This window comes from Miniopterus natalensis, chromosome 9 (genome assembly GCF_054644295.1).
Source record: "Miniopterus natalensis isolate mMinNat1 chromosome 9, mMinNat1.hap1, whole genome shotgun sequence".
NCBI lineage: Eukaryota > Metazoa > Chordata > Mammalia > Chiroptera > Miniopteridae > Miniopterus > Miniopterus natalensis.
Window position 1 is genome coordinate 67,106,783 of NC_142089.1, and position 27,740 is coordinate 67,134,522.

At 36.6% G+C, this 27,740-nt stretch overlaps 1 protein-coding gene across 1 annotated transcript in view; it reads left to right on the forward strand.

Annotated features, from left to right (window-relative positions):
• The window catches only part of DTNBP1 (dystrobrevin binding protein 1), a 92,028-nt gene that overhangs the window by 19,064 nt on the left and 45,224 nt on the right, over positions 1-27,740 (forward strand). Inside the window, exons 5-6 of the mRNA XM_087820632.1 lie at positions 2,941-3,073; positions 13,315-13,447. Of these exons, the coding sequence (XP_087676758.1) occupies positions 2,941-3,073; positions 13,315-13,447 (266 nt within the window). The remainder of the gene's footprint in view (positions 1-2,940; positions 3,074-13,314; positions 13,448-27,740) is intronic.

A 27,740-nucleotide genomic window follows, 5' to 3' on the forward strand; every position in this document is an offset into this window, starting at 1 on the left:
AAAAAAGAAAAGCTTCCTGTTGGCAAAAGGAGGCAACAAGGAAACCTGTCTGTCTTTATGACGACTTGAAATAAATGTAGTCTCCTTTTTGGATTTGTTACCATGGTCTTGGCCTCACATGAGTGTGGGGCTCTAATTTATACTTCCTGCATGATCATGGAACCACTACATTAATAAGTGAAAGGGCCACAGGTGAATGTTTCTTGACACCCATCAGATACAAAGAACAGTTCTACATGGATAAAACTTCGTAAACCTAGGCCTGTCAAAATTCCTACAGGTTAATTTCTTACCACCACTTCCACAAAAAATTAGCAAACACACTAATATATTGCCAAAAGTTTGAGAGTTACCAGAACCAGAGTAAGATTTAGACCTACAAAGGACTTTAAATATTGCACTGTTGGATATAGACTATGCCTCAGTTTCTTCATTTGTAAAACAAAGGTGGTCATAATACAGTACTTAGTTTATAAGGTTATGTGATTTAAATGAGATAATACATGTAAATTGCTTAGCACAGGGCCTGGCACATAGAAAATGCTCAATATTTTAGTGTTATCATATAATTATTAATAATGATTTCTGAAAAGCCATCAACCGCCCACTCTTAAATGAAAGTGATATTTTACTATATTCTGATATATTCTTTTTTTATACTTCCTATATTTTATGTTTAGGATATAATTTTAATTTTGTGGAAGGCTTGATCTAGACTAAGTTTAATATTTAAATGTTGCATTTTAATTTTCAGTAAGAAATGGCTAATACCTAAAAATTATTTACTTGAGGTTTTTCAAGTTACTAGATTAACAGGCTTTTTTTTTTTTTTTTTGAGAGGGGAAGTGAGAGAGATATAAATGTGAAAGAGAAACATCAATCAGTTGCCTCCGGTGTGTGCTCCAAGCAGGCATCGAACCTGCGACCTAGGTGTGTGCTCTGACCTGGAATCGAATATGCAACTTCTCAGTGTATAGGCAACACTCCAACCAACTGAGCCACCTGGCCAGGGTGATTTAACAGGCTTTTTAAAAGATACATCGTGTATCAGGAAAAATATATTATTTATCCTCAGATCAACCCTGTGGTAGAGGACTTATTTTTTCTTTTTTAGAGCTTAATACTGAAGCTAAGAGAATTTGCGAGAACTGCTACCAGAATATAAGCACCAAAGAGGGCAGGATTTTTTATTTTCCTGTTTTGTTCACCATTGTATCTTTAGCGTCTAAAAACAATGCTTGGCAGATAGTGGATGGTCTATAGAAGTTTGTTGACTTTCATTTTTTTAATTTTTATTGATTGCTTTCAGAGAGGGAGAGAGATCAATTTGTTCAACTTATTTGTGTATTCATTGTTTGATTTTTGTATGTACCCTGACTGGACATCAAACCTACAACCTTGGCATATCAGGACAACACTCTAACCAACTGAACTACCTGGCCAGGGCTTATTGACTATTTTAAATGAATTTTACGAACACAGATTTTTGTTTCAAGCCTTAGTTTCCTGATGATTGCATCACTGCTTGTCTATGAAGACTGCTCAATATTTTTGAAACTACTCTTAGGGATTATTTTAAAGCCAGCAGGCAATAGGCATTTTTAAGTATACAAAATTTATGAGAAATGCCGCTTGAATAAAGCTTGGCATCACCCTCCCAGCTCAGTTGACTTGAATGTGGGAGATGATGTGGTTATTCCTCCAGTGTAGGCTGATAAACAATGAGGAGGTGGGGGAGCTGGGGACAGGGGGAGAAAAGCAGGCAGCTTTCTGACCTCTTTATTGTAGCTTAGTTCTTCTGTTTCAATGTTGTGAAATTCCTAGACTATTAAAATGTAGAAACAAACAATCACACTATATACAAATAGTTTTACATCTTATTTTGATATTTTTATTCCTCTAAAGTTCTTTCTTTAGTGAGATTCAGTAAGAATCAGTTGTGTTCATGTTTCAACTTGTGAAGACTTAATCTTCAGATGTGTAAATTGTCTTTTTTTTTTTTTTACTGTAACTTAACTGAACTCTGATTTACAGATAAAATTCAAATGCATTTTTTGTTACATAATGAATTTTTCCATCTTTATATTTATTGTACTAATTTGTGGGTATCTTTCACAATTCTTGCTTATCATTGTGATGTTTGCAAAAGATGACCTCTCCTTGCTCCTTCTAAATCTTATTCTAGGCTCCTTCACCTCCCACCATGTTAAGACCAAAACAAAATTGTCTGGGAGAAACTGATGTCCGTCATTTTCTTCACAGTCTTCGAGAAAGGAAGTTAGAATTATTTTAGGCTAGTCTAGTATTTCACCACCCTGCTATTAGGAATCCTTTACATCTGAATTACTTCTTTGTTAACATAAATCCTTTTTTTCTTTTCCTGGAATTGATCAGTTGCCTCAATAATTTCTTCATATACAAGTACCATTTACCTTATACAATAAGTGTTCCTGTTAAATGTACACTGAATCATAGTATATTCTAAATGCAGTAGGGGACTTTTCTGTTAAAAGAATTCCTTTTGTAAAGCAAATAATTACCTAGTAATTATGTTTTGGGTTGTTTTTGTTTGTTTTCATTTCAGTTGTTAGTGGTAGTTTTTTGTTTTATTTTTCTAGATTTGGATTTTTAAACATGGGGTTTGCTTAAAAATAGGGTATACTTAGAAGCAATTTCTAGGGTCATTTCTGAACTTTCTCTTTTATCAGTTAACGTGCACTGAGACAAGCAGTAATTTGAGGTTTTCTGTACTGAATATTAAGTTGATTGTTTCCTAAGAAAGAAAACAACTTCAGTCTCCTTTTGAGTATCCTGTCACTTACAGTCATTCAGTAGAGGGGGTTTTAAAGATAACGTTGACCAATTCTCATTATGCTGACCACGATTTCTTTGTGCTCAAAATCTGATTTTACTTTTTACCCTTCCTCTTCTGTGTTGCAGCTGGTGGATAGCGAGGTGGTTATGCTTTCAGCACACTGGGAAAAAAAGAAGACGAGCCTAATAGAGTTACAGGAGCAGCTCCAGCAGCTTCCAGGTTTGATAGCAGATTTAGAATCTGTGACAGCAAATCTGAGTAAGTTTTATGTTCACATATGTACATTACCTTTAGGAATGAAAATAATTTGGACCAGACTTGGTATAATTTCAAAACTTTCTAAGAATACATTAAATTCTTTGTTAACAGGATTTTTTGGAAAGTGGTAAATTCTAGTTAATTTCATATTCTGATTGAGGATTAGAGAGAAAATGATTTAAAGTGTAGGAATAGTTTCTAAAATATAACAATAACTTTTTCTGGCTCATTTCAGCTCAGGAAACATAATTATAATTTTTTTTTTATTCTTAAAGTGACTTAGGTTTTTCTTTGTGACATTAGGTCTCTGTTTAAAAATATAAATATAGAAAATAAAAGGGATTAGAGTGACTTTGTCCTGACTATAGTATATACTCTGGATGTTGTTATTTTTAAAATTAGGTCTGCTTAGAGTGTCATGTCTTGCAGTATGCTTTTTTCCCTCTTCAAACTGAAAAGAGATCAAACAAATCTGGTTAAAGGATGGTACCTGTTGGGCTAAATTTGTACCTTGTGGAAGTTTTGGGTTTTTTCGTGTTTTTTATAGCAATGAATTATGCTGATATTCTTTGTTTCTTGAGTTTATATTTAGAAAAATTAACTTTTATGTTTGACAGTGCCACATCTTAGGGTAATATTGTGGCTTACTATTTTCTAACCACACTTGAGATCTTAGTAAGGGTTAGGAGCTGTCTGCACAGGAGATAAACTTTCTGAGCTAATAATCTGATCCAGTCTTATGGGTAAGAATACCCCATCACCTCTTCCTGTTTTTCAGTATCACCTTTTTTTTTTTAAAGCAAAACAAAAATGATTTACAAAATGAGTAATTAACAAATCCTAAAACAGTTTTTTTCTATGTGAATAAAGTTACCTGAATGGTATTTGGAATGCTCTTGCTGATAACAGTAGCTAATATTATAACACCTACAATATGTCATAGATCATTAGGTGCTTTACAAAACATAATCTTTAATCCTATGAACCCTACAAAATTAGTTTTATTATCCCACTTTACAGATAAGGAAAATAAGTCTTGGAGAGGTTGTGACTTGCTCTGGGTTACATAAAATATGGATCCAGGATCCCAACCACAGTGATGATGTCCCTCTGGGGAATGTGGCAGTTAGGATGACAGCTGTCAGTAGGCCCCAGGAACTGTATTCATAAAGCCCTGGCTGTTACAGTTTTTTCTGGTGTCGATGATTTGTTATTTCTGAAGGCAGGGCATGGAAAAGATATCCTGGGTCTTAGGAGAAATGTGAAATAGCCATGGTTTCCCTCTGCATTTTTCCTCTCTCACGGGTGTAGGCACAATCCTTCTCAAGCCTTTGATAACTAACTGATGGAAAAATAGCGTCCAAGATACTTTGCATATTCCTTTCAGCCACTTTCTTTTAGCTTATGTTCCTGCATCTCCTTGAGTTGTTTGCTCTTCGCTGGTTGTATATCTCTTTGCACAGATATTCTTCTATGATAACCTCCCCTCTTTTTTTCTTCTTTTTCTTTTTTTTTTGCCAGCGTAGACTAAATTCTGTTTAGAGATGTTCTTTCATACCACTCTGTTGATTAAATGCGTTTGCCACAATTCTAATTATTTTCATAGTTAATTCTGCTTAGGAAATGCAGTTTATATACATCTTTCTTAAAATAGAATATATTGTATTTTCATTCTCAATTAGGATTCTAATATCTTGAAAAAAGTTTGATATTTAGTAATATATGTCCTTCCTCTTTAGAAACTGCATCTTGGCTTCTTAAATGGACAGGGTCGGCTTCCCAAATGCTCACTTTAATTCTCTCTTTGTTAATCCGAGGACATTGACCACCAATGGCAAATTAAAGCTAAAAGATTCTCCATACTATTCTGGACAGCTAATCACTTCCAAATAATTTAAACCATTTTTTTTTCTAGTCTGTGTCTAACCTATTAGAGCTCTTTTTGGAGAGTTAATTCAGTTTTCTTAGAAGATAACTCTAAAATCTAAATGGTTGGTTTTTATATTTATTGCCAATCTGAATATCATTGGCATTTGAAATACATGCTACCTTTGTGTTTTAATCTATAGCTGCTTTTTGCTTGATATTTTGTAATGAATGACTGATCGTAGAAAATAGCAAGTCAAAACTGGAATTCAAGAAGCCTAGTATTTGTTGACCTAGAATAAGCTGATAGAGGGGTGTTTTGAAATGTGACTTTTAGATAAGCAACGTAAGCTTATTGGAATTAGCGCTGATGTTCTTTACAGAAGGAAAATATTTTTAAGCCCAATTTGATGGGGTAGGTTGTATAAATATATATCCATATCATTGTAGTTTATGAATTCATTTTAATAAACTTATGCATCATTCTTAGGTATTAGAAGCACTTAGTGTTTTAAATCTTCACTCAAATACTGAATTATTTTTGGTAGTTTCAATATATCTCTTATCAGTGAATACCTTGATATAATATTACAAGACTTAAATAGTCAAGCCATAATAAAAAATAAAAATAACTTGGAAGAAAATAGTAACTGACCTATGTTTAGTCGCAGGATTCCCTTAACTTCTTTGAATTTTTACCTTCTCGTTGTATCTAATACCAAATCCAGTCAGTCCCTCCATTTGCCAGGCTTCTGAACTCTTTTAGTCTTGCTCTTTTCTCTAGAGAGTCTGCTCTTATTAAAGAGCAAAGGCTTTATATGATGTGAGGAATTTGGACCTTTGATGATGCTTTAGCTGCATTATCCTATGGCTTAAATATAACACTTGATTACTTAATCCCTCAGGAATTGTTAAGTAAGAATGGATAATCCATTTGTGTTTGGTGCTTTTTTTTAATGGAGTGTGATCCATCTAGCTTACAAAAGCTTGTGTAATATAAAGCTTATCCTTTAAAAAAAAAAAAGAAAAGATAAAGGTATGCTGGGAACTGGAAAATAAGGACTATGAACTAACTCGCAGATCTAGGTTTGAATCCCAATCCCACAACTTGTTTCTGTGAGACGCCATGCAGGTTTCTTAACTGCTCCAAGCTTTAGCTTCTTCATCTGCAGAATGAGGATGAGAGTAGCTGCCTCATAGGTATTTGTAGAGTTGAATGACAGATGTAAAGCACTCAGCACAGTGCCCAGTTTATATTAGGTGTCTGCTGGGTGCCTTGTGCTGTTTGTAGGCTCTGGGGATACAACAGTGAGTAAGACTGGGCACCTGCCATCAAGATGATGACATTCTAGTGGGAGTTTCTCCAGCCTTTACAAATTTACAAATCCATTGTTCGTTGATAGACTGCTTGGATAGATGTTATGCAATTTAGCTTATCCTGCGAAATAGTGTAGAAGGCAAAACCACAGCATGAAATGTGATGAAATGAACAGTGTAGTCCTCTGTGCATTCAAAAGGTAAATGGAATATTGTCATCCAGATTCTATACACTTTCTCATTCTGTGTAATTACCATAGTGTATGTCATCATGAAACTACTGAAATGTTTGAGAAGTATTTATTGAATTCTCTTGAACTTCCACTAGAGGGTAGTCAAATCTTACTCCTTTGTTGAAGTTTAAAATATCAAGGGCTTGTCTGAATTTTCTCTACTGCTTAGTTTATTTTTAATGACCTACTTTAAAAAGACTGTTACCTTCATCTAGACAAAAGATTCTGTTAGTTCTTAAATAACAAAGGGATGTAAGAAAATGAATTTGTAGCAGTTTTTTTAATCTGCCCTAACCTGATATATTATTTTTTTTATAATCATTATTAATTTTAATATTTTCATTATGACCATTATCATTATTTTTAAATTACATTGAAATTACTTGTTCACATTTTTCTTTGCCATTATATTTCCAAAACACACTTTATTTTTTTTTTTTCAGTTTAATTTTTAAATTTTATTTTTGTTTAAAATATTACAGAAAACCTGATATATTACGTTTTGTTTTCTTCTACACAGAATTGAGAGAGTATCTGGCAGGGAGACTGTCACAGCTCTCAGTGTTTCATGAACTAGATTATCGTATTGTCCAGGTTACTTTCTAAGATTAGACCCTTCAAGAACATTAACTCCCTTTAGATATCTTGTAGTATACTAAATAATCTCATTTGTTTCGTAATGGCTTTTGTAGGTTAATTCACTTATTACCATACCATCATTACTGGATTACCGTATTAGATAAAACAGTAATGTAAGCATTTGAAGAATCTTGTGGTCTTTTAGTACCTGGCCTCTATGGCCTGTGGATTTGTAGTCAGTGAAGATTTTTTTTCCTTAAGGCTAATTATTTTTTTAGAAAAGTACTCATTAAGTGTGAAATTATTAGTTTTAGCATACTGCTTCATTTTTCATTTATCAGTAGTTACACTACATATAATAATGTTTGAAACAAATGGCACAAAGAAAAATTTGAAAGAGAATGGCCCTTCCTCTGAGACAGCCTTCTCACAAAGATTTGTGAAGCTCTTTCCTGCACAGCTGTCAGGCATTCCCAAATGGCTTTTCACAATAAATTCCAGCGATCTTTTCCACTGATCACTAAATGAGACATATGCTGTTGTTACAGTGAGCAAAATGGTGAGATCTGAGCTTCTTATAAAGGTGTGTGTCCATGGAGGCCTGCTAGTGTTTTATGTACATGCATTCTAAGTTTGGTTACCAAATTTACTCACATTTGCAACTTGTTTGTAATAGGAAATGAGCAGATTGTGACAGGGAAATTAAATTTATGACCATTAAAATTCAATATAAAGTATTCAGATTATGAACAGGTTTATCTTACTGAATTAATCACCATTCATATAAATTCTCCCTGAACTTGTCCTAATACCACACTCTGCTCCCCATTAGCTACAACCCAGAAAAAGAGCATCAGCTCCCAGATTCACACTGCTTTGATGTCACTCCATCCCTTCTTCCACTCAGTAGCAAGAAAAAAATAAGCCACACAGAATTCACTGTACTATCAGTGTGAACAATGTATTTTGTGGTTTGACTTTTTCTTTGCTTATTGAATAATTTCTCAGTGACCTAAAATTTATTATACTAACTTGCATACCGTTTGTCATTGATTTGACTTATTCTAGCCACCCTAGCAAACTCTGACTCTTACAAATCATATTTTAAGGGCAGTTTTTCTCTGTTCCTGAATATGTGGATCTCAGAAAGAAGATGAAAGAGATAACTGCAAGATTAGTGCTGGAGCTCTTTGCAGGCTAGGAACTAAAAGAAGCAGGGGACAGAAGGGAGATGTGTAACAGAGCCGAAGAAGATGATTCACAGTTGTGACTTTTACAAAAATTTTGTTTAATTTTTAAATATTTAAAAATTGAAATAATTATAGATTCATGGAAGTTTCAAAAAATATTCAGAGAAGTCCCAAGCGCTCTTCACCCTGTCTTCTCCACTGTATCTAAACCAAGAAATTAGTATTGCTACATCCGCAGAGCTTATTTAGATTCACAGTTTTACATGCACTGGTGTGTGTATAGTTCTATGCAATTTTGCATATGTACAGATTCATGTATTTATATACATCCTATGTATAGATTCACTGCCACAATCAAGATACACAACTGTTTCATAACCTCAGGCCTTCCTCATTATACCTGTTTGTATCCACACTCATCCCCCTCCCTATCACTAACCACTGGCAGTCGATAATCTGTTCCTCATACTTACAATTGTTACTCCAATAATGTTATATAAATGAAATTATATAGTAGTAACTTTGAGGTTGTTTTTCCCTCAGTGCGAGTAATAAAAGCAGGAAATCTAAAAAATATATATATATATTCAGAATATACTTCATATATATGCTTGTAATTATTAGTTAAATAAATTTTTTAACTGTTTAATGTATAAAAGGAATAAAATTTATTTTTATCAGTACAGTTCTATATTTTATTACTAATTTCAGTCTGTTAAGAGTTAAAATGGAAAATTCCCATTGCTTCTACTGCTTTGACTCACTGATAATGGGACTGGTTTGACACTAATAATAAAATGCCATCATGTTGTTTAATGTTTTCTAAGTTCTCTGCCTATGCTTAATTTGTTCCTTTACAAAATTTAGCATAACCTCCTGATATTTACATTAGATGGAATATGAATCATAGATTTGCTTTCTTGGTTATTATTTCACATTTTAGAGTGACAGACTCTTTCTGTCACCAATCATTCTTAATTGAATTCAGCAGACTAGGTATTAGGGGATACAAAGATGGAAAAATACAGCCCAGCTGGGCATGCTCAGTGGTTGAGCATCGACCAAGGATCCAGGAGACTGCGGTATGATTCCCGGTCAGGGCACATGCCTGGGTTGGGGTCTCGATCCCCAGTTGGAGACGTGCAGGAGGCAGCCGATCAGTGACGCTCTCACCATTGATGTTTCTCTCTCTTTCTCTCTCTCTCTCTGAAATCAATAAAGATATATATATTTTTAAAAATACAGTCATTACCCTTAAGATCCATCCTGATTCCTGGGAGAGATGATAGCATACAAGTAGGTGTATAATGTCAGTCAGAATGTAAGCCTATATAGGTTCAAAGGTATGTGGAAGTACAGAAGAGGAGGAGAGCTCCGAGGGCTAGAGGAAGGGGTAGCACTGACCTGAGCCGAGACGGGAGCCGGCAGCAAGCAGGGCCATCTCAGGGACAGGCAGGACCCTTCATGGAATAATGAGTCCTAAAGTAAGGTAGTAGTGAGACCGGAAAAGTAGGCTGTGGCGAAGGGGTGATAGATCCCTGAATGCTAAGTTACGGAGTTAAACAGGATTCTCAAAGTACTTGTGAACCTTTGAAACTCTTTAAAGGGGAAAACATAAATATGAATTTGATGGTAGCAATGAAATGACTACTGACTGTCCCAGGCTTTTTTTTTAATCCTCACCCAGAAATATGTTTTTTTCATTGATTCTAGAGAGAGAGGAAGGGAGAGGGAGAGAAAGAGAGAGAGAAAGAAACATCAGTGTGAGAGAGAGACATCGATTGGTTGCCTCCCGTAAGCCCCCCAACTGGGGATCAAACCCACAACCTGTGTATGTGCCCTGGCTGGGAATCAAACCCACAACCCTTAGTGTGCAGGATGGCGCTCTAACCACTGGGACACACTGGCCATGGCTGACTGTCCCAAGCATTTTAAATCTAAATTTGCTATTCAGCACAAGAGCATGATGCTGTTGGCCTATTCAGGATGACATGTAGTTTGTTTCTTTCTCATTAGTAGTTGGTACTAAGCTATTCATATGTTTTCACCTGGTCCCCTTTTATTAACAGAAGTGAACTAGGCTGGCAAGTTCAATTTGCACCTAGAACATGAGAAATTAGTTGGCCTACCAAGGGGATCAACTTTAGTTCCTGGCTTCATTAGCTCTGTAGTCAACCAACAGAGCTAGACTCTAAATGGAAATTGCCATCTGTCCAAATAATAATAATAATAATAATAATAGGTAAAAAGATACACATTTTCAAATATAATTGACTCCATTATATATTTTCTTCTTAGAAAAATCATGTGAAATATAATCCCCCTCACTTATAAGAATATGGGATCTTAAGTCTCAGAACATAGCCTTGAGTATAATTTACAAGTATGTAAGTTTGCCAGAAAAAAATGAAAATTTTATTGATATTTTGGTGTGTTAGATGCATGGGTGTTAATTGCAACATGATCATTACTGGTCTCAAAATTATTAGTTTTAAATGACTTTTACAAAACTTAGCTAATCTTTATAAAAATTTTCCTCTGCATTTTTTTATAGTCGGCCATTAATTATTTACTTACTGCCAAGTGCTAAGTTAGCTACTTTATATACTTTGCTTCATTGAACCCTTTTGACAGCTTCCCAAGATGTGTATTGTTCGCTCTCTTTTCATTGATGAGGTATCTCACCTCATCTCATCCGTAGGGGGCAGAGCTGGGTTTCCAAGCTTGTGCTTCAAACCCTACTCTTAACCAGTCCCCTGTCTGCTAAGGATACTGTGCATCGTAGGTACTAAGGGTAACATGAAGGCACTGTGTAGCTTGGAGTTAAATGGATTCCATATTAAATTTAATTATTCTGGTTCTTGTCACTAATCAAAGTGCAATAGCCTTTTAAATAAGCTATTAGCTAGGATCTTTTAAGATCCTGTCAAACTAGTTTTAACAGAATGAGCTGAATATTGCTCCCTCAGTGCCAGTAGTACTACCTTCCAGGCTAAATCTCCCAGTCGTTTTAACATTTAACATAAAAACAAAAAATCTGAATAGCAGCTAGTATAATCACATCATTTTGCTTGTCTCCTCCCCCCAACATCAAGTTATTACATACTATTTATGACATTATTAAAATCTTAGTTACATTTTTAATAGATTAAAATTTAGATTTTGCAAATTGTTTCATGTTATGCTTGCTGTAATCAAATATATTAGCTGTTTTATGTGGCCCCTGAAGGTAGATACAAAACTGTTATGAATTGCATTGTTATCAGCCTTTCCAGACTTATCCGTGGTTCACAGTGATACATCAATATGATCAAAGTCAGTACCTGATGTCTTTGAAGAGGAGTGCTAAACTACTTGTCACCACATTTTGCTTTTCAGTGAAATTTTTTGCTTCCCCCAATCCATGTCTTTAAGCCTTAGACCCTACCAAATAGAAGAGGGAGCTTTATAAGCATAGATAGTGTAGTTAAAACTTAGGATATTAGAAAATGTTAATGTTTCTGGATTTAATAAATCTTTGGATCAAACAAAGATTAAAAACAGGCCATAATTTGCATCTTAACAAACCTAAAACCGCAAGTTAAAATTTGAGGAGTTTGCTCAGAACCTAGATGCTACAAAAGCTAATTTAGAAATTCACATGAGCCCTGGCTGGGTGGCTCAGTTGGTTGGAATGTCGTCTCATACACCAAAAGGCTATGGGTTCAGTTCCTGATAGGGCACATACATAGGTTTCAGGTTTGATCTCCAGTCCAGGTGGGTACAGGAGGCAATCAGTGGATATTTCTCTCTCCTTGATGTTTCTCTCCCTCCCCCCCTCCAAAATCAGTGAAAACATATCCTTGGGTGAGGATTTTAAAAAAATTAGAAAGTCATGTGGAAATCCAACAGATAAATGAAGGGACTCAGCAGTGTAATTATATTGCAGCTACTAAGTGAAACAGACTGGAAAGCTGCCTGCCCGGCCAGCTTCTTCACTGCTGTCCCTTGCCCCACTGGATGACTGTCACTTCTGGACTTGGGAGTCAGATCTTGTGTTGAGCGTTTCCCACCTTCTCTCTCATCTGTGTTAGATGCCACTCCTTGAGTTCCCCCAGCACCTCATGCCTTGGTCTTTCCGACTGTGCTGTTATTGAAATATGCCTCCCCTCTACTTTAAGCTCTTTGAGCACAAGGACTGTCTTTTTCATCTTTGTATCCCAGTGTCTGCTTATGTGGTGTGTGTTGGGTAAATTGCCATGATGCTGTTTGAGTTCTAAAATCTTTGACCTCTAAAACTTTCCTGTTGTCTAAGAAAACCAGTCTACCCCTACAACTGTGAGGTCTTGGTTTACTTAGCACCCTATCAATTGGAAATCATTGTAGTGTACTGTGGGAGGGACTCAGTGTTGATTCCTGACTGCCCTTCACTAGCTAGATGACTGAATTAATTTCTGCAGGCTTTGGTCTTGAATTTTTTAAGTGAAGGGTTTGACTAGATCTCCATGTTCCATTAAAGCTGCAAAGCTCTGTGGCCTAAAGGCAAAAGAGTACTGAAAGACTAGTTGACTGGTGGACAGAGCGGAGTATCTTCCTACCAACCACTGACTATGGTTACTAAGTATTTGCACATCTCTACAGTTCCCTGAAGACATGTATATGATGTGCTGGGGCAAAACAAATACTAAAGTAACTTGAAATCTCAAATATTACATTATGTTCAGTATAATTTGTTAATTATATTTTGCTGTGTTCTCATTATTTGAAATTGATTCATGTGTGATATATTAGATTAATCAAGATACTGTTTCCTCATCATCCTGGTTAATAGAGTGTTATGGAAAATTACATCTTGAAAATATTTGAAATATAAAAATATACTCAAAAAAGATAATTTGAAGTATGTTGTGTCAGTCAGTGTATTTTATTTTGCCTCAAGAAAGTTTAATAAGGAATATTAAATAAATGCAAAACAATAGCAACAGTTTAAACTTTAACTTTTGGATACTTTTTATTTTCTTCATGATCAAGGATTCTGATATTTGATGTTTGTTCTTTTGACCTTATATACTTTCAGCGCATTTAGAAACTAGTTTTGAGGAGGTAGAAAACCACCTGCTGAATCTGGAGGATTTATGTGCACAGTGTGAATTAGAAAGATACAAACACACGCAGTCCCAACAACTGGAAAATTACAAGAAAAATAAGAGGTGAGTTTGAAAAATGAGCTACAGTATTAATTTTCAATCACAAAGTTTTTCACAGTACTCTACATGCTACTCTTTATAAGTTTGGGCTGATAGAAAACAAATGTTTCAAACATAAAGCTTATGAATAAGCTTTCCAAAACAGGATATATATATTTTTGGTACCATTCATTATCTGTTGCCATTTTATGAAGATGAGTTCTGAAAACTAAGGATAGAGTGAAAAGTGGAGGGGAGCAGGGTAGTGGACAAAGCTTTCCACCAGATTAGTTGCCTTGACTTTGTTTTCCCCAAGTGGAAAATGCCTGAGTTGCTTTTTCCCTTTTCTTTCCTCTCTCCTTTTTTATTACCAGAGCAGGAGGAAAAGCAACTTTGAGCCCAGGCTGTGGAAAGGGGCTGGATGGATTTGAACCTCAGTCTTGTCACATACTGGTTGTAAGACCTTAGGCAAATTATTTCATCTACTTTAGCCTCAATATCTCTAATTTATAGTAGTGAGCATAATAATGTACCCACATCACAGAATTGTTGTGGGGATTAAATGAGATAATGGTCATCAAATGCAGTAAGTGCTCTGTAAGTATAAGTTGTTATACGGATTATTACCTATAGGCTGACCTGAACAGGAGAGGGAAGAAAGATCTACGGATAACAGCCTGCTGAACTAACTGTGGCATACCAGCTTGTGCAATGGCATCGTGGGCTGGGTTGGGAAGATGCAGGGCAGGTCCTCTGAAGTCCATGGGGAGGTCCACAGTATGGTGAGAGTGACTGAGACTGTCATCTGGGCAGAGCAGGAAGTAGAGGGGGGTTGATAATGAAAGAAAACAGAAGTCATGAGGTGGGAGTCTGGCTGAGGCTGAAGAGCAGATTTGGTGGGAAAGGAAGAGCATAGGTTTGGCAGAGTATACTTTTGATTTTAAGATGATAAGTTGAGTAGTTCTGGGTCTAGAGAAGTACTGGTCCCTGGCATATAGGAGGTAAAAAAAAAAAAAAAAAAGCTAAGCCCTGGCCAGGTGGCTCAGTTGGTTGGAGAGTTGTTCCCATGCACCAAAAGGTTCAAGTTCGATTCCTGGTCAGGACACATATGGGAAGCAACTGCTCATCCGCTCCCTCTCTCTCCCTCTCCCTCCCCTCCCTCCCTTTCCCCCCTTCCTTCCTTTCCTCCCTCCCTCTCCCCCCTTCTTTCCCCCCTCTCCCCCTCTCTCCTCTTCTTTCCTCCCCCTCCTCTTCTGTCTCCCCCTCTCTCCCTCCCTCTCCCTCTCTCTCCCTCTCTCTCCCTCCCCCCTTCTCCGTCTCCCTCCCCCTCCCCCTCTCCCTCCCTCCCTCTCCCCCTCTCTCTCAAATCATTAAACATATCCTTGGGTGAGGATTAAAAAGAATTTTTTAATTGAAACGAAAATGTAGGTATTGTGGATTATTACAATGATAAAGTATCTAGAATAATGCGAAGGCGTAGAGGTGTGGAAACCGAGTCATCTGAATTTCTTAGGTCTATGTGTTCCTAGGGGTGGGTCTTAAATGTTCCTGAAACTCCTGGGATGCATCATTGGGGAGTTGATGCTCATAGCATCTTTATAAAGTAAATATTTATCAATAAATGCCAAAGTATTTTGCATCCAGTTGTCTAGTAAGATATTAGATGTGTGATTTAAATTGAAGTCCTATTTTTATCCTGAAATGATTACTATTGATTTAATTCAAAATTATTAACAAATACAGTTTGTTTTGGTTACTGTGAGAAGACCTTGCAGATCTAAGCTTGAATTTCTTCTCTTCCACGTGCTGCCTGTGTGACCTTTTGCAAATAACCTACCTTTGGCTTTTTTATCTGTAAAGTAGACATAATGACACTTTCTTGCAGGGTTATAGAAGATAAGAGACAGGACCAAATAAAAGCGGGCTCGTTTAGCTCACAGAATCACTGGTAATTCTCAGTTCTAGTTAACTTGCCTTTCTAAACACAAATAGTAGAAATACTGAATATGAAACATTGCTCGATACCATTTATAAACGGTTACCTTTCTGAAACTCTTTATTTTATTCAGCGTGTAAAAGGATGAAGTGTTTTTTTCGAAGATACCTTTTGAAAGCAATTTATTTACACGTATGAATACATATATATGGCTAATAATTGATTGCAATAGAAATAATTTGAGTTGACAACACTGAGAAAGTAGAGCAGTTTTATTCAGTCAAATGTAGATTGACCAAAAAGTATCTTTTAAATAATCATGCAGAACATTTACTATTTACAGGTGTCGTATTTACATTTTAAGCTCTTTCTTATTTACTTCTACTCAGTCTTGAAGTATCGATGGGAATATGATGAAGGTTAGTGTAATGACACCAAATTACTTTTGCTTGATACAGAATTTGCATTTAACACAATGGGTTGAACACAGTCACTGTCTTCAATTATAATAAAGAACTTTTTATAAAATTATAATAAAGAAACCCTACTAAAATTATAATGAAGAACTTTTTAAAAGTTTATAACCCATAAGAACAAAAAGACCAGAAGAGGCAATGCCATTCACATTTTGGAATAGAGAAGGTGGATTACTTAGCAGAGCAGAGAGGCTGAAACCTGAGCAGAGACTCTGGTTCCTGCGCAGGGGACTAGAGCATGAAGCATGCTGATATGTCCCACAGAGCTCCAGAAAGGCTCAAGATTCGAAGGCACCATGAACCTCAGAAGGTAAAAGGTATTGAAAGTACATTTATGGGAGTTAGACCTCCTGATCCTCGGCTCAGCTACATGATTACCCCAACCCTAGCTCATTAAGTGACATTAGGTTGCACCTAAGAGGCTCCAGACTTAAGTACCTCCCTACACATCTGAGGGAAGGTAGAGCTACTACTATATTGAAAACTGAGGAATTAAGTGAAAGTCTGCATTCTAAACAGTGAGGCTCCTTAGGCCCCTTTTTTCACCGGCTCCCAAACTCTGGCAGCCCAACGTACATGTCCTATGCAGAATATTGGAGGCCTCATCTGAGAAACTGACCAGCCCAAGAGAAAAGACCTGCAGGTATGGACATTTGGGGAGTTCTCTGATGAAACAGCTGGGTCTGCATCTTAACATCCTCTGATGATGAGCCCCACACCTCTGCACATGACTTCTAATCAACTTTTTGTTGCCTCACTCTTGAATATGAACGGGCATCTAAGCAAGAATATCCAATTGAAGAAATCTTTCAACATGAAACAGACCAAAATAAATAGAAAAGAAACTAATAATAATATATATTTTTTAAACTCACAAAAATGAAAGACTATAAGGAGAGCAAAAGAAAGCTTAAAAATTTTAAGTAAGAGCCTCAGATACATAAGGCCATCTAGTAAGAGTCCATTTTGTATTGATGAGGCATGAACAGGATTCTAGAGAAAAGGAATAATTAGAGAACAAGAAAGAGCTCTTAGAAATAAAATATATGATAGAAGTAGAGAAAACCAAGTGAAGCACTGGAAGATAATGTTAGGTATGTAAGACTGAGAAAAGCTAAGAATATTAAGAAAATGAGCATTGATTCTGAAGTTCCATATCTGACTCCTAGGAGTTCAGAAAGAGAGAGAAAAAGAGACAAAATTATTAAAGCGATAATACAAGAAAATTGTTCAGAATGGAAAGATATGAAAGAGTTTGAAAGGACCTACTGAGTACTTGGAAAAATGAGTAGAAAAAGTATTCATTGTCAATACATACTTCTGTAAATTTTACTGCACTAGGAATAAAGATCAAAAAGGCCTTTAGAAAGGTCTTACATTAATGATTAGAAATCAAAACACTTCAACTTTTCAGCAAAACTGGAAGTAGAAAATGGTTTTTACTTTATGTATACTTAGCACAGTTTTCATCAAGTGTGAGGAAATAGTCATTTCCAGGCACACAAGGCCTCAAATTTAGCTCTTGTGCACACTTATCAGGAAACTGCTGGAGGATGTGCTCTAAACTAGGGAGTAAACCAAGAAGGGTGGACACAGAGGGAGGTGAATTGCCCTAAGGATCCACCCAATTTAGGAAAGAAACACAGGGAATTTCCCAGAACCATAGTGGAGAGAACTTTCATCAGGCCTGGAGAGCAGTCAGACCAAAGCAGGAAGATGCTTCTGGATGATTCCATGAGTAGTGTTTCTAAGGGGGAAAATGAAGCTAGTAGATTGCCTGATATGCTTGACCATATTGAGAGTTTTATAAGCTCTAATAGCTTGATGATGAATTAGTGATAGTTATGTTTTTTAAAACTAAGCAAACAAGGCAACTATTAACACTAAGGGAAAACACAGTTTTATAAGAAAAATATACTACATGGTTCAGTAATAAACAATATCTATATAACTTTGTAATAATTAAATGTGGAATATGGATTAAAGCCAGAATTGTAGTATAACTTATTGGGAAGATGGAGGAGAGGAAGCATGTTTGTATTGAGGGGTAGGAGGGGTTTAAGAAAGCTAATCCTCATCTTCCACAGCAGGAGAGCAGCAAGTAATATTTAAAATACCAAAAAATGGATAAAATATTAATGTTGGCATATTATTTAGAAATAATGGACGTAAATACCAGAGGAAATAATTGAAAGAATTAAATGCGGCTGCTTGTGAAAGGACGGAAAGATGGAAAGATCTGGGGCAAGGAGCTAATCTTTTTCATCATAAATAAACCCTTGTGGGTACTATTTGATTTAAGGAATGCACATGTGTTTTTTATAAACATAAAATTGAATTTTAAAAAATTTCTGTTAGCTGCAACATTCCCTGAAGTGTTTCATATGGAATACTAGACTGAAAAAGTAGCCACTGACAAAACATTCCATGATCAATTAAGTTTCAGAAACACTTTACCCTGTATTTGCCTTAGGGAGGCAATACATATCATTATATTAAGGGTTCTGAGAATTTCTGTAGTAAAGAAATTTGTTTGACTCAGCATTTCACAACTTACTGAAGGAGCCAATTTGCTTGCAATACATATTAAAATTCTGTGACTAGATATTCTATATAGCACCATTTGGGAAGTGTTCAAATATTATATCCAAAAATTAAACTTTTTGTTATTGGATCCACAAGAGAAGAGTTTCTTAAAAATAAACCTCCTTCCTTTTTAAAAAGATGCCCTGCAAACTGAATGAATGATTTTCCTTTTCTTGCTCTGTGAAGATAACATGTGGACAAAAGGTTATGATGATGATGTTAATTACATAACAGTAGCATTTGCCAAGCACTTACTAGGTACCAGGTACTGTGCTTTAAAATCTTAGTCTAAATTAACTCATAGAATTCACATAATGACCATTTGTGTTGATGTACTCTCCTTTTTACTAACAAGAAAAATGAGATGAGAAATGGCAGAGCCACACCAGACCAATGTTTTTTCATACATTTTATATTATATTGTCTCCACACAAAGCTCTCCATAGTCTGAGTTTGGATGCTGTGAAGTATGACAAGGATCTTGCTTCTCTCGGTGCATTGACCACTTCAGCTCTTGGGACTGCTAATTGTAAAAATGGCCCAGCAAAGTTTTTCAGAAGTGGTGCTCCTGAATCAGGAATACATTTGGATGTGAGATGCATGATTTATTTCTTTAATTCACCATCCACCCTATCCAACACCATGCCTGTAAGGAAATAGTTTCAGGTGCTGCAGCATGACTGTAGAATGCTGATAAACAACAAACCACTGCCTGGGTAATGATGAGTGATGGGGAGGGGTTTTATTTGTTTGTTTGTAAGAAGCTGGCTAGCCAATTAAAAGTTTGAATTTAAAAAATTAGTAACACAAAGGTACTAGAATTCTTTTTTTTTTTTTTAAACATATCTTTATTGATTTCAGAGAGAGGAAAGGAGGGGGAGCTAGAAATCAACCACTATAAAAAAACTCAAAAATATTCAAGCACATGGAGGCTAAATAGCACGTTATTAAACAATGAATGGGTTACCAAGGAGATCAAGGAAGAAATCAAACACTTCATGGAAAGCAACGAAAATGAACAGACAACAACCCAAAACCTATGGGACACAGCAAAAGCAGTCCTGAGAGGAAAATTCATAGCATTACAGCCCATCTCAAGAAACAAGAAAAAGATCTAATGAACCATCTAACACAACAACTAAAAGAACTAGAACGAGAACAGCAAGAAAAGCCCCAAGGAAGCAGAAGGAAGGAAATAATAAAAATCAGAGCAGAAATTAATGACATAGAGACTAAAGAAACAATACAAAAAATCAATGAAACCAAGAGCTGGTTCTTTGAAAAAGTAAATAAGATTGATGCACCTTTAGCCAGACTCACTAAGAAACAAAGAGGGAGGACGCAAATAAATAAAATCAGAAATGAAAGAGGCGATATAACAACTGACCCAACAGAAATACAAAGCACTGTAAGAAAATATTATGAGCAACTATATGCCAACAAATTGGACAACATGGGGGAAATGGACAAATTCCTAGAAACATACAACCTTCCAAAGCTGAATCAAGAAGAGGCAGAAAACCTGAATAGGCCAATAACAACTAATGAAATCAAAGCAGTAATCAAAAAACTCCCAGCAAACAAAAGTCCTGGACCAGATGGATTTACAGGCGAGTTCTACCAAACATTCAAAGAAGAATGAACACCTGTTCTATTCAAACTATTCCAGAAAATTCAAGAGGAGGGAAAACTCCCAAACTCTTTTTATGAGGCCAGCATCATCCTAATCCCAAAACCAGATAAAGATACTACAAAGAAAGAAAATTACAGGCCCATATCCCTGATGAACATAGATATTAAAATCCTCACAAAGATACTAGCAAACCGGATCCAGCAATACATTAAAAAGATCATACATCATGACCAAGTGGGATTTATTCCAGGGATGCAAGGCTGGTACAACATCCGCAAATCAATAAATGTGATACATCACATAAACAAAATGAAAGACAAAAATCATATGATCATATCAATAGATGCAGAAAAAGCATTCGACAAAATCCAGCACCCATTTCTGATAAAAACTCTCAGCAAAGTGGGAATAGTGGGATCATACCTCAACATAATAAAGGCCATATACGACAGACCTACAGCCAACATCATACTCAATGGGCAAAAACTAAAACCATTTCCATTAAAAACCAGAACAAGAGAGGGTTGTCCACTTTCACCACTCTTATTCAACATAGTACTGGAAGTCCTCACCATAGCCATCAGACAGGAAGAAAACATAAAAGGTATCCAAATTGGAAAGGAGGAAGTAAAACTGTCAATAGTTGCAGATGACATGATACTGTACATAGAAAACCCTAGAGACTCCATCAAAGTACTACTAGATTTGATAAACGAATTTGGCAAGGTAGCTGGATACAAAATCAACATCCAAAATCAAAATCAACATCAGTGGCATTCTTATACACCAATAATGAACTTGCAGAGAGAGAAACTAAAAAAGCATACCATTTATCCTCGCAACTAAAGAAATAAGATACCTAGGAATAAACTTAACCAAGGATGTAAAAGACCTGTACTCAGAAAACTACGTGACACTGAAAAAAGAAATAGAGGAAGATTTAAACAGGTGGAAGAAGATACCATGCTCATGGGTTGGGAGAATTAATATCATTAAAATGTCTATACTACCCAAAGCAATTTATAAATTTAATGCAATTCCTATGAAAATACCAACAGCATATTTCACAGACCTAGAACAAGCATTTCGAAAATTTATATGGAACAAAAAAGACCCCGAATAGCTGCAGCCATCTTGAGAAAAAAGAACAGAGTGGGAGGGATCACATTACCAGACTTCAAACTGTATTACAAAGCCACTGTAATCAAAACGGCCTGGTATTGGTACAACAACAGGCATATAGATCAATGGAACAGAATAGAGACCCCAGAAATAGACCCACGCCACTATGGTCAATTAATATTTGACAGAGGAGGCAAGAGCATCCAATGGAGTAAAGACAGTCTCTTCAATAAGTGGTGCTGGGAAAATTGGACAGATACATGCAAAAGAATGAAACTAGACCACCAACTTTCTCCATACACAAAAATAAACTCAAAATGGATAAAAGACTTAAATGTAAGGCACGAAACCATAAAAATCCTGGAAGAAAACATAGGCAGTAAAGTCACAGACATCCCACGTAGTGGACTTTTCACTGATATAACTCCGAGGGCAAGAGAAACAAAGGAAAAAATAAACATATGGGACTACATCAAACTAAAAAGCTTCTGCACAGCAAAAGAAAACAGCCTCAAAATACAAAGGAACCCCATGGTCTGGGAAAACATATTTGCCAAGGATGAATCTGATAAAGGGTTAATTTCCAAAGTGTACAAAGAACTCATAGCACTCAGCAAGAGAAAGACAAACAACCCAATTAAGAAATGGGCAAAGGACTTAAATAGACACTTCTCCAAAGAGGACGTGCGGATGGGCAAGAGACAAATGAGAAAATGCTTAACATCGCTAATCATCAGAGAGATGCAAATTAAAACCACAATGAGGCATCACTTCACACCTGTCAGAATGGCTCCATCAACAAATCAACAAACGACATGTGCTGGCGAGGGTGTGGAGAAAGGGGAACCCTGGTACACTGTTGGTGGGAATGCAGACTGATGCAGCCACTATAGAAAACAGTGTGGAGGTTCCTCAAAAAATTAAAAATGGAGCTGCTGTTTGACCCAGTGATTCCACTCCTAGGAATGTATCCTAAGAATCCTGAAACATTCATCAGAATTTATGCACCCCTATGTTCATAGCAGCACAGTTTACAATAGCTAAGATCTGGAAACAGCCCAAGTGCCCATCAGTAGATGAGTGGATTGAAAAGCTGTGGGACATTTACACTGTGGAATACTACGCAGCTGTAAAGAAGAAGAAGCTCGTACCCTTTGGGACAGTATGGGTGGTCCTGGAGAATATTATGCTAAGTGAAATAAGCCAGGCAGCAAAAGAAAAATATCACATGATCTCGCTTATACGTGGAATCTAAAGAACTTAAGAAATTGACGAGCAGAATAGATTCAATGACATGGAAGCATAGTTGAGACTGACCAAATGTCAGAGGGAAGGAGGGGGCGGGGGGGGTGGAGGGGGAGAGAGTAACCAAAGAATTTATGTGCATATATACACAACCCAAGGACACAGACAGTGGTGGGAAGGGTGACTGGGGAGGGGGAAGGAATGGGGGGGAATGGGTCATTGGGGAGAAAAAGGGACATCTGTAATACTTTAAACAAAAATAAAAATTATAAAAAGTTAAAAAAAAATAAAAAATAAAAAAAATAAAACAACAACAACAAAAAAAAACATATCTTTATTGATTTCAGAGAGAGGAAAGGATGGGGGGAGAGAGAGAGAGAGAAACATCAATGATGAGAGAGTCATTGATTGGCTGCCCTGACCGGGAATTGAACCCCAATCTCTTGGATCGTAGGTCAATACTCAACCACTGAGCCACGCCGGGCCGGGCAAAGGTACTAGAATTCTTAATTTTGTAATAAAAATGTAACCAATTAATTGCCCTGGGTTAGTCACTGAACACTTCTCAGCACATCAATGAGAATAAAGGTGTTTAACAGACTTTTTTGAAAATCACAAGATATCTTCTAGGCCATGTTGAGGTATCAGTGATTGGCTTTTAACTTTTGACAGTTTCCTAAAAAGAATGTACTGTCACAGTGTAGACCCAGATGTTGCCCAGAAGTTTTGTGATAGCTCTGAGTTTCATACATGACTCTGGTATTCAGTAGACTTGCTGTTCTGCTTAGGTTACTTCCTAGTGGGGCTAAAATATCTCAGGTAGGTGACACTTGCATTCAGATAGGCTGCACTGGGCCCTTGGACTGCATTCTGGATGGTAGAGATTGCACACACTTGGAGTCCTGTCGCTTAGCAGTTGTGTGGCTGCTTACCCTCCAGCCTTGTTTCCCTCATGTATTAAATGAGGGTTATGGTACCTGCAGAGGGGTATTGTGGGTTATAGGAGGTAATGTGTGTAAGGTGCTTTGTACAATGTATGCAGTATATTAAGAACACAAATACCTGTCTCATCCTCCTTTATCCTATTTGTCTCAACTACCTGCCTTCCCCTTCAAATCAAATAGACTTTCATGGAAAACAGTCTGGGAAAGTAATTTTCTTGGAAGTTTGAGGGGAATTTAATTCTTAATATGTAACTTAGTGCTACCACCAACCAGCCCATTTCCTAGACCTTCATTATCTTTTGGGGGGTCAATTTTTTAAATTCCGTATCAGATTCTTTTTATGATAAATAAAGACTTAGTGTCATTTGTACGATGAACTACCTGCTTTTCAAGAACTTTGATTTACAGATGTGTTAAAAATGTCTTGTTCTGTGATGCATCCCCTACCTTGAGCTGAAGGCTAACTCTATTCCCAACCCCCAGTTCATCTTCTACCCTGTTAACCACAAACCCACCAAGTCTGTAAGTACACATTTTCATGGCTGTAGAATGCTGGGAAACACCAGACTTGATAATTATAGGTGGTAGGTGATCCTTTTGAAAGGGGTCTTATGAAATTTTTCCCATGAATAAGTAGTTACAGTGATAGATTTTGTCCATCAGCCATAATGAAGGGTCACTCTGCATGTGTGTTTTATACAAAAAGTATTGCTGGTCATACTTTAAAAGAATTTTCCCCTAAACATTTTCAAGCATTAAGAAAAATATTGAGTTGATTTTGCAGTTGGCATTTTTAATGTAGTATTTGCCCTGTGGAATCATTGTGTTAGCTTTTTAACATGGATTTGTCCTAGGGAAACAGTTTGGAATGTAGAGAGAGTGTGCTTCCATCTGTGAGATGATTGTGTTTATGGAGACATTTATCCAGTGGTTCTAATCTGTCAAGTTTCATATCTGTATGTCTGATTTAGTTGATTTCTATACATATACAAATTTAATATACTTCATGCATCATTTCATAGATTTATTTATTAATCTGATGCATTTTTGTTTTTATTCTGCCCTCATAACTCAACCCCTGTAGAGAAAATGATTAAATAGCTGTTTCACCCTTTAGAAATATTCTTAGACTTTGAGTCTGGTGCTATTTGTTGAATGTGTTGGTTTCAGGGTTTGTTATGCTAGATTTTTGAAAGGCATTTGCTGAATTGAGTAAAATTTAAAATATGGTAAAATCTAAAATAAGGTATTTCAATTCTTATTTATTTGATCATCTGAAAATACTATTAAACTGAAAAATAAAAGACTCCATTTTTTTTTTTTTTAAATGCAAGTGGTAAACAGGTTATCAAATGAGATACTATGTGACCAAGTTTTTTTAAATAAGAATAAAATTATCTATAGTCATAGCAAGGGCTTCTTTGAAAAAGCAGATATTCTTAGTCATTCTATAGTCACAGTACTTGATAATCATGATTTGCTGAGTGTTGGTTCTGGCTCTGTGACTCTGCACAAATGTGAACAGGGCATATGAGACATGATCTGTGCACTTAAAGAGCTCTGCACTGTAATTGTAGAGATGACACCTGTACGGAAACACCTGCATTACAAGGCAGTGCATGAGGTGTTATAACGCTGGTAGAATTAAGAGTTATATGAGTTTAGATAAGGGGAGATCGCCAATTGGGTGTCAAGGATGTCTTTATGGAAAAAATGAACTTGAAGACTGTTTCACACTGATTATTATCATTACCATGTCTAACAGAATTTGGAGAGTAACCAGAACTTAAAACTCCTGCTTACCTCTGCTTTTTCATTTGGTTAACTGAGAGTATGGCATAATGATTAAGAATAAAATATCTGCCCTGTTCTTAATAAATGTGACCTATCATCTCATCTGTGTACTTTGCTGCAAAAATTCAGTGCAATCCTTGCTCCTCCAAGAAGCCTTTCCTGTCAAACCAAAGTGTATGAGTTGCTCCTTTCTCTTTCCTAGAGAATCCTCAGCATGTCATTAACAGAGCCTTAATCTATTATACCAATTTCAAGTTGTTGCTTTACTGCTCTCTCTCACTAAAGTTCCTTGAAGTAATGGAATGTATATATCCCAAACCTAGCATTATTCCAACTGCTATTCTTCACATTATTCCTAGTGTCTAAAGCTCAATAAATTTTTGTTGAATGATTGAACTCAAAGATTACATTCTGTATAAGAAAATGGATATTTATACAAGGTTGATAGCAGTGATGATGGAGAGAATTGGGTGAATTCAGGATATGTTTTGAGATAGAATTGACAGGATTTATTGGTGGATTTGGATGTGGAGAAGGAGGGAGACAGATAAACCAAAGCTTGGTAATGCCATTAGTTGAGATAAAGAGACTGGAGGAAGAATAACTCTGTTTTGCAGACATTGTTTGAGAAACTTATTCCACTTTTGAGTAGAGCTATCAAATAGGCAGTTGCATATGAATCTGGAGCTCAAAGAAGAGATCAAGACAAAAATATAAATCAGGAAATCAGTAGCATATAGGTGGTACTTAAGGCTACCTGGCAGGATGAAATTGCTTTGTGAGAAAATGTAAGTTCAGGGGAGAAGAGGGCCCAGAGCCAAACTTACATGCTCCAGCATTTGGTGGTCTGGAAGAGGTGGAGAAGCTAACAGAAGAAACTGAGGAAGCAGGAGAAAAACTAGAGGAAACTTTCTCAGGGAATTGCCAGTTGGGTCATGTGCTGCCTGACAGATTTGGATGAAAAGTAAGAAGTGATCGTTGCATTTGGCAACATGACGATTGTTAGTGACCTTGACTGTGCAGTGGTGGGGTCTGGGTCTGGAAGCCAACTGGATAGGCTTTCAAGACTGAATAGGAAGTGAGGGAGTAGAAATCTGTAGGAACTAAATTCTTTAGAGATGGATATTGTGTCTTTTGACCTCACCAGCCTTAGGTTTCCAACCTCCCAGATTATTTCATGAAATCCCAAGCTCAACTCATGATGTCCTGCCCTCCAAAATCTATGCTTTTCCTAAGTTTTCTATTATTAATGAATGCACCTTCCTTCCAGTATTCAGACTAGAACCCTCATGGTTAATGTGGTCATCTCCTTTCTCCACTTATCCCCCTGTAATTAGTTGCCATGGACTGTTGCATCTTCACAGCATTTTTCAAATTGGATTCCCCCTTTTCATTGCCACTGCCACTGCCACTGCCACTGCCACTGCCACTGCCACTGCCACTTAAGTTGCTCTTGCCAGGCACTAATTAGCTCTTCTTCAAACTCCTCTAATAGTTTCCAAAGTACTCCCTGCTTTTATCTTCTCCCTTGTCAGTACATTATCCATCACAGCTAGAATGTTCATCCTAAAACACAGTGTTGCTCATGTTATTCTCTTGCTAAAAATAAAACCAGATCCTTTTAGCCTGGCAGTCAGAACCCTCTACCTTCTCGTCATTCAACATGCTGTTCTGAAGTATGTGCTGTTTCTTAAATGTAACTGGCATTGTCTCACCTCCACACTCACTTTCACCTCTGCTTGACATGCCTCCCCCTCCCTTCTCTTACCTCTTCCCTATTTCCAAATGCTTATTACCTCTAACAAACAGTAGAGGCTGCCCTACATATTAGAAAATTTCAAAGCTTTCAGTGCTACTGCTTTACTTGATCAGTTCTGTAAAGGTTTCACAATACTGATTTTTACTTTAAACCATAGTTATCTGTACCACCACCACCTCACCCAAGCTTCATTTTTAGGAATTGGGTACAGATATGATTTACTGTCTGAAGGGAAGTTTCTTGTAAACTTTACAAACAGTCATGGGTCATGACATTCTGTAAATAGAGAATGTCTAGGAAAAGCCCTCTGCTAGGCCTCTCCTCTTTTCTCAGTAGCAGCTTCCCCTTGATTTTGGTGAGGCAGCCAGAAGGAAAGGTGAGCATGGTAAAATGAAAGGCAGCTTTCTGCATTTGGGCAGTTACTCATTAACACTGAGTTTTAGCTTATTGAAATGGGAGGTGCCTTTTAGGAATTTTGCTCACTGCTACATATTCTAAGAGAAGGAAAGCAGATGCTCTCTAAAGATTGTGGCCATAGAAAAATAATTACTCATTAGAATATCAACCTATCTATCATCTTTTCCACCCATCAGTGGCCTTAGGGAATTGTTCCTAAGAAGTAAATTGAAGGTATCTTTTCAGGATGTTCTCTTATGATTCATGTTGCCTTTCTGTTACATATTTCAGCACTCACCCCATTACTGGAATATAAAGTAGGTTTGGGGCATGTTTATTTTGTACCTAATCTTTTAAGAATAAAGTTGGACTATTAGCTGAAGGGAAACAATTGCATGTGTTTTTGAAAAGATGAGATTAGAAATC